Source organism: Chrysochloris asiatica, unplaced genomic scaffold, assembly GCF_000296735.1.
Source record: "Chrysochloris asiatica unplaced genomic scaffold, ChrAsi1.0 scaffold00076, whole genome shotgun sequence".
Taxonomy (NCBI): domain Eukaryota; kingdom Metazoa; phylum Chordata; class Mammalia; order Afrosoricida; family Chrysochloridae; genus Chrysochloris; species Chrysochloris asiatica.
Window position 1 is genome coordinate 7,602,774 of NW_006408594.1, and position 8,362 is coordinate 7,611,135.

Here is an 8,362-nt window from a genome sequence, read left to right on the forward strand (position 1 = left end):
TCATGTAGCTTCTGTTTTATGAGCCAGCAGGGTGACTCTGGCTCTTCTTTATCCTTTGACCCTGGCTGCTGAGTCTGGGCAAGCCTCCAGGAGGGTATCCTGGGATGAGGGAAGTCTGTCGAATGTGAGCCCTCAGTGGCCTGGATACCACCTGCCATTCACCTTCATCCAGAGAGGAGAGTGACTCTTTGGGTAGAGGCTGTCTGGTTCCTATGTTGATGTGGCACAGATGCTGCCCCACCCGGGGTGTGGAGGTGGCAGGAGGTGGGGTGCAGGGGTGAAGCCCTGTTGCAAAAGAGGGCCTGGGCATGGCTGAATCATCCACGGAGACCAGGAAAGGACGGTGACTCGAGCAGGGAACCAGGCAGTGGCCAACTGGCTTTGAACATGTGGATAGCAGCCTGTGGGTGGAGGCAGCCTGGGCAGACCTGCAGGTGTCTGCTGGGGGCCCTGTCACAAGAGAGGTCAGGAGACACAATGAGTCTTTAGCTTTGCCCTGGGTTGAGCCGACAGCTTCCCCACTTCTCCCATAGCTGGGTGGGGCCAGGGGACAGATTTACCCAGATTTCCCGGGGTTAGCATTGTGCAGACCTGGATGGTCTGTCATGACTATCCATGGCCAGGGGACCAGAAAACCTGGTTCTAATCCCAGTACTGGTAGCATAGTGGTTATGAATCGGGCTGTGAACCTCAAGGTCAGCAGTTCAAAACTACCAGCTGTTCCATGGAAGAAAGACGAGGCTTTCTGCTCCCATAAAGATTTATAGCCTTGGAAACCCTGTACAGGGTGGCTATGAGTTGGGACCGACTCCACGGCACACAACAACAACAACAACAATCCCAGCACCTACAGCAACAGTTTCTATGGAAAAGTCACTCCATTTCTCAGAGCCTGGTCTCTGTTTAGGTAAAAATGGATAACTTGGAAACCCTCCCTGATAGGGTCACTGCGTGTGTGTGTGTGTGTGTGTGTGTGGGTGTGTGGGGAGAGAGAGATAGAGAGAGAGAGAGAGAGAGACCCTTGGGTGCCATAAATGGTTGCAGTAAATTTGCTTGACTACCAACATAAAGCGGGTGGTTTGGACCCACCCAGTGGCACTTCGGAAGAAATGCCTGGCAATCTGCTTCCATAAAGATGGTTGTTGCGGTTGTTGAGTCAAATCTGTCCCATGGCGAGTCCATGTGTGCTGAGTAGAACTTCCTCAGAGGATTTGTGAAGCCGAGACCTTTCAGAAACGGATTATCAAGCTGTCCTTGAGGTTCCATCGGGTGTGTTTGAACCACTGGTCTTTTGGGGAGCAGGCAAATGCGTAACCCAAGGACTCCACTGTAAAGATTACCCCACATCAAACCCACTGTCACTGAGTCGATTCCACCTGGTAGGAACCCTATAGAGGGGTTTCTGAGACTACATCTTTATGGGACCAGCAGTCTCATCTGTCAGGTATGTAAAAACTTCTAACGCTAGGAAGAATAATGAGAGCTCATCGGTTCCTGAGGGCAGGTCTGACAGTCTTGCTTACTGCTGTATCCACGGCTGTTGGTGGTGTGTTAACTGCCATGAAGTTAACGTGTGAGTGCCCCAGGAACAACTAAGCAATACACTGCCCATCCTGTGGTATCCCCCTGATCACTTCCGCATCAGACCATTGTGGTCCTTCGAGTTTTCACTGTAGATTGCCAGGACTTTCTTCCTGTTTTGTCTAAGTTGCAGCTCTCACTAGGACCTGTTCATCCTGAGAGCAGCACACAGGCCTCCACACACAGATGGTGGTGGTTCCACATGAGGTGTATTGGCTGGGAACTAAACTCAGATCTCCTTCACAGAAGTGGGAATTCTAATACTAAACCATCACTGTATTCCTCCCTTCTAGTGTATATTCAATCAAAATGATGTCTTAAGTCAATGGACAGCTAGTATTCAGGGCGCTGTGAGTTGGAACTCCACTTACTGGCAGTGGGTTTTTAAGTTTATGAAGTGCGGGGCCCTGATGACCCAGTGGTTAAAGCGTTCAACTGCTACCCAAAAGGCCAGAGGTGTGAACCCAACAATGGTCACCAGTGATCCAGCTGCTGCTAAGTTGGTGTTAACTCATGGGGTCCCCATGTGTGTCAGAGAACTGTGCTCCCCAGGTCTCTCAATGACTGATTTGTGGGAAGTAGAAATCAGGCCTTTCTTCTGAAGCACCTCTGGGTAGTTGCAAACCTCCATCCTTTTGGAGAGCAGCTGAACACTTGGCACCAGACAGCTGAAGCAGTTTGCTTCTGTGAAGATTGACAGCATTGGAAACCCAAGGGGCAGCTCCATTCTGTCCTATAGAGTTTCTGTGATTTGGAATCAACTCCAAGGCAGTGGAGTTTTTGTTTTTTCTGAGACGTCAAGCATTCTTTATATCTCATTCATTTCATCTTCATCAAAGCTCTGTTATCCCTTGAGAGGCAAAGAGACCCTTCATCAGTTGAGCTGGGATTTGAACTCAGGCTGTCTGATTCCAGAGCTGAGGTGCTCAACGTTTTAAACAAGGTCTTAACTCTATGACCTTGGTTTATAAGCCACAAAGCTTTGTGCATTTAATATAAACCACTCCCAGGAAGAGGAAGGGGCACCATGATTGTTACCCAGTGGATGGAACTATGGCAGCAGAGAGAGACCAATGACCGGTCCCAGGTCCCACAGACTTCCAGAACTCTCTGTGTCCTTACTGCTCCTAGAATAGTTCCTCTTTCATGTTTTACTGTAGACAGGGCCCTGAAGAGCTCCCCCTGCCATCTGGGTTTGGATGGGATGCTCCCAGATGATGGCTTCCCCCTCCACCCCCAGCCCACCTCAATGCCTCAGTCACTCACAGTCACTTCCGGATTTGTCTTTGGGGCCAAGTTTGCCTCACTCAGCTGCTGAGGAGCTCCGAGGCTGCCCATCTTCTCTTGCTTCCTCCACTTGGCACGTTGATTCTGGAACCAGATCTGGGGTGGAGTCGAGAGAAGACAGAGATCAGAGGAAGAGTAACCAGTGTGGAGTCCTGGTATGGAGCTGTGGGATAAGAACTGGACAGTGAGGTCAGTTTGAATTGTAAGGTTGGAGGTTCTAACCCACCAGCCACTCCTCAGAAACCCTATACGTGGTTGCTGTGAGTTGGAAATGACTGGATGGCACTTAACAGCAACAGTAACCAGTTACCCAGTTGCTGTCAAGTTGGCATTACCTTATGTGTGTCAGAGAGCTGTGCTCCATAGAGATCTCAATGGCTGATTTTTGGGAAGTATCTCATCAGGTCTTTCTTCTGAAACATCTCTGGGTTGCTGCAAACCTCCAACCTTTTGGAGAGCAGTTGAACACTTGGCAGTTTGTACCAGGGGCTCTGTTTAGTACCTGCCCCCAAATGCATTATGACAGTTTATAAAGCACCAGCGTATCCAGGGTTTCCTTTCAGTCTACTGAAAGGAGAGCAGGGATCACACTCTTCAACAGCTTTAGGGCCAAGAGAGACGTACACAAGTGAAACAGATGGTACCAGGTAATGGAGGAGGTGGGGTCTGTGGTGAACCAGAGTATCTTGGCCCAGTGTTTTGTTGTTTTGCTTGTTCACTGCTGACTACTTGGCCACAATTCATGGCGACCCAATAGAACAAAATGTTACCTGGTCCTACACCACCCCCACGACCCATGGCAGATTGGGCCATTTTTATCCATAGTACTTACACTGGCTGATTTTTAAAAAAGAAACTTTCTATTGTTGGCTTCGTGAAAGTTTCCACTACAAACTAGTTTCCCATTCAGCAATTCATACGCAATTGTTCTGTGACCTTGGCTGCTGTCTCCGCCGGGTGTCAGCTCTCTCTCCACTTCCACCCTGCTCTTCCTATTTCCATCTCCCCAATTTCCCTGCCCCTCCTTGTCTTCTTGGGCAAACGTTGCCCATTTGGTCTGATTTAGATAATTTTTCTACGGAGCACATTCTTCAAGGTATTACATTTTATTCTTTTGGAGGCCAATCTATTATTTGACTGAATGGTGATCTTTGAAATTGTTGAATGGTCTTTGAAATTGTTGAATGGTCCACTAGACCTTTCTTTTGGGTTCACATTAGCCTGGAAGATCAGCTGAAACCTGTTTAGCATCGTAGCAACATGACAACCCCCTGACAGATGAGTAGCAGTTGTGTTTGAGGTACACTGGTGGTGGTGGTTATGTGTCGTGGAGTTGGTTCTGACTCATAGCGACCCTGTACAGGGTTTCTGAGGTTGTAAATCTTTAAGGGACTCGTTTTCTGGCACTATATCTGATAGTGTTTCTCTGCTATTCATAAAGTTTCAGTGACTAAATATTCAGAAGTAGTTCATCTCTCCTTCTTCCTAGTCTGTTTTTGTCTGGAAGCTCATCTGAAACCTGTCCACCATGGGTGACCCTGCTGGTATTTTAAATACCGGTGGCATAGCTTCCAGAATTAGAGCAACTCACAAGCCACCACAGTATGACAACCTGAGAGATGCGTGGTGGAAGAGTGCTTTAGAACATTGTTTTTGTAAAAGTGCCAAAAGTGTGAAAGTTGGGTTTGATCATGGCAAATGGGGTGTGTATATATTCTTGGTGAGTAACAGGGAGTAATGAGTTTCTAGCCATGGATAGAACAAGGAAGATTTGGGGTTAAGACACTACATAGACAGTTGGTGCTTAAACTAGTACTCTGGTCATAGCTCTGGGGCTCTTTTCATGTCCCTTGTTGCTCCCACAGTGCTGCCCACATGATCTAGATCTAAGATTCATGGGAATTGGGTCCACCACCTGTTTTTGTGTAGCCCATGAGCTAAGACACAGAGTCATTGTACAGAATCACTGTTTCAAAAGAAATGGTCAACATTAAACCATTTAAAGAGGTAGCAGATGATCAAGAGCCAATGATACTGCAGGAAGAAGTCCAAGTAGCACTGAAGGCATCAGCAAAAAACAAGCTCCAAGAATTGGTGGAATGCAAATTGAAATATCGCAACAAATTGATGCAGCTCTGGAGGTGCTCATTCATCTATGTTAAGAAATGGGGAAGGCCTCTACCTGTCCACCTGATTGAAAGAGATTCATATTTGTGCCCATTCCAAAGAGAGATGAGCCAGTAGAATGCATAGATCATTGAAGAATATTACTAATATCACATGCAAGTAAAATTTTGCTTAAGATAATTAAAAAAACAAAACAAAACCCAACAAAGTTGTAATAGTACATTGACAGGGAACTGCCAGAAATTCAATCTGGATTCAGAAGAGAAAGTGAAATAAGGAATATCATTGCTGATGTCAGATGGATTTTGGCTGAAAGTAGAGAAGACCAGGACGATGTTTACTTGTTCTATATTGACTATGCAAAGTTTTTTGACAAATTATGGACAACACTGCTTAGAATGGGTATTCCAGGACAATTGTGTAGACCAAGAGGCAGTCATTTGAACAGAACAATGGGATACTAAATGGTTTAAATTCAGGAACATTGTGGGTGAGGGTTGTCTCCTTTCACCATACTTATTCAATCTATATGCTGAGCAAATAATCCAAGCAGCTGGTTTAAATGAAGAGAAAGTGGCATCAGGATTGGAGAAAGACTTATTAAAAAACCTGTGATATTCAGTGGATACACATTTGCTTGCTGGAAGGAAAGAGAACTTAAAATACTTACTGTTAAAGATCAAAGACTACAGCCTTCAAAACGGGTTGTACCTCAATGTAAAGAAAACAAAAATCCTTACAACTGGACCAATAAATAGCATCATGATACATGGAGGAAAGACTGAAGTTGTCAGAGACTTCATTTTGCTTGGATCCACAATCAGCACTCATGAAAGCAGAAGTTAATAAGTCAAATGATGGATTGCATTAGGCAAAAATGCTGCGAAAGACCTCTTTAAAATGCTAAAGGGCAAAGAGATCAGTCTAAAGGCTAAGGCATGCTTGACCCAAGCCATGGTATTTTCATATGCTTTATGTGCATATGAATATTGGACAACGAATAAGGAAGACTGTAGAAGAATCGATGCATTTGAACTATGATATTGGAAAAGAATATTAAAAGTACCACGAACTTTGAGAAGAACAAACAAATATGTGTTGTAAGAAGTATAGCCAGAAAGCTCCTTAGAATCTATGATGGCAAGACTTTGTTACTTCAGACATATTATCAGGAGTGACCAGCTCCTGGAGGTGGATATCATGCTTAGTAAAGTGGAGAGTCAGTGAAAACGAGTGAGACCCCCAATAGGATGGATTGACACAGTGGCAGCAGCGGTGGGCTCAAATGTAACAACAATTATGAGGTTGGTGCAGGAGTGGGCAGGATTACATCCTATTGTGTATGGGGTCACTATGAATTGGAACGGACTTGACAATAGCATGAACTAAGTGTGGTTTCCACATTTTTTAATGGTTACGAGCAAGTCAAAAGAGGAGTAATTTTATGACACCAGGAAAATGACCCCAAATTCATATTTCCGTGTCCGTAGATCAAGTTTTATTGTAATACTACCAATGTTTGTTTGCTTACTCATCAATGGCTGCTTTTGCGGCACAAGGAGAGATTCGAACAGTTATAACAGTAGTTACATGCCAGTGAAACTTGAAGGAATTACTATCTGAGTCCTTATAGACAAACTCTACAGACTTTTTGTCTGCTCTAGATTGCCAAGACCTATTTTATGAATGAGGCCGGATGGTAAATGAGTCTCTGGAGCTGTAGCCATGTTGAGTTCCTGGGGAGTACAAATCGGTATATGATGATCTACTAACCAGAAGGTTGTAGGTGTGAATGAATGGAAATCTACTTCTTAAAGGTCACAGCCTGGAAAACTCTAAAGAGTGCAACTCTATTGTGAATCACATGGGCTCCCCTGAATTAGCATCGACTTGATAGCAATTTTTCGTTGTTGTTGTTGTTGTTGTTTTTCGGTTTTTAACCAAGTAAAGGGGAAGGGCCTGGAAGCAAAGTTTAATGGCATGCCACCTTACTCTATTTCCAATGCCAAAGGAGAACAATGATTTTATAATGATGGTGGCCTCATTTCCTGGAACACAATATCTGGCACATGGGACTGTACTTATGGCATAAAATAAACAGAAAATTTCAGATGAGGGCAGCTCTGGAAATCTGAGGCTACATTATATCTCATCTGTGGCCACTGTGAGGCTGAGGGTGGGGATAGCTATACCTGAACACGTGTTTCTGGGAGGTTGATCCTGGCTGCCAGCTGGTTGCGGACCTGGACGTCTGGGTAGTGGGTGACATGGAAGGTCTTTTCCAGCTCCTGCAGCTGCTCTGTGGTGAAGGTGGTGCGGACTCTCCGCTTGCTCTTCCTTCCCTCTGTGGGAGAGAGATGGAATTGAGTCAGTGGTCTTGGAATTAGTTTAGGATTCCTCTTGTTCAACCTCTGCTGCCAATTTGGTCCCAGATTGGAGAAACACAGAAAGGAGTGGGTATAAAAGGTGGAGAAGGATCCTGGAGCTGAGGTCACTCCCTGTGGTGGGGCTCCCTGAAATAGGACTGGAGAGACCCCACAGAAGGTCAAGAGCAGTTTTGGGAGTGACAGATGGATTTGAACTTGGAGTCAACGGATTGATGTTATGTTTTGAGGTTGGACTTTGTGAAAACTTTTACTCCTTAAGTTACACTGTCCAATATGCGACATGTGGATATTTACATTTCAACTGATTAAAATGAAATTAAATAAAACTTTATTCCTCAGTCATACTAGCCAGAGTCCAGTGGTCATGTGTGGCTAGTGGCTACCATGTTGGACAGCACAGATACAATTTCCCTCATGGCAGAGAGTTCTATTGGATAGAGTGGTTTCCCCCTTGGGTTCTTTATTATTATTTTAATTTCTTGCAAATTGAATATTTTAATACAATTCCATATCTGCACACACATGTAGCTATGCAGGACTTTCAGGCCTCAGGAGCTATGGATTAATAAACTGGCCCCTTGGAATCTACAAACAAGCTATATGCTTTCTTTCTATTTTATATGCTCAGAAACTAGAAAGGCATGGAGTGGCATGGATCTGCTTAGCTCTAGTGATAGGAAGTTAACAGGTGTCTGGTGAGGGGTGTGCTCCTGAGTGCAGGAGGTATTGTTGACAACAGGGACACCATCTGTGGCCTCTGGCTCTTTTAGCAGCCTCTTGCTGTATTTAACCTCACTATTGACTACAATACTTATAATTTTTGATTCTTCATCCATAGGAGTTAACATTCACCCAAGATCAAGTTTCCTGCCCCTCCAGTGGTAACAAATCTTCAGAATACTTTTTCTGTTTCTGAACTTTATGGAGAAGTGTTCTGTCTTTTGACGATCCAATCAGGCTCCACCTAAATGGAGGATAAA

General features: G+C 44.8%; 1 protein-coding gene across 1 annotated transcript in view; it reads right to left on the reverse strand.

Moving 5' to 3' along the window:
* Positions 1-210: 210 nt before the first annotated feature.
* Positions 211-8,362, reverse strand: part of ISX (intestine-specific homeobox) — a 23,020-nt gene continuing 14,868 nt past the window's right edge. Inside the window, exons 2-4 of the mRNA XM_006865287.1 lie at positions 7,188-7,339; positions 2,848-2,964; positions 211-450 (exon numbers count right to left, since the gene is read on the reverse strand). Coding sequence (XP_006865349.1) covers positions 211-450; positions 2,848-2,964; positions 7,188-7,339 — 509 coding nt within the window. The remainder of the gene's footprint in view (positions 451-2,847; positions 2,965-7,187; positions 7,340-8,362) is intronic.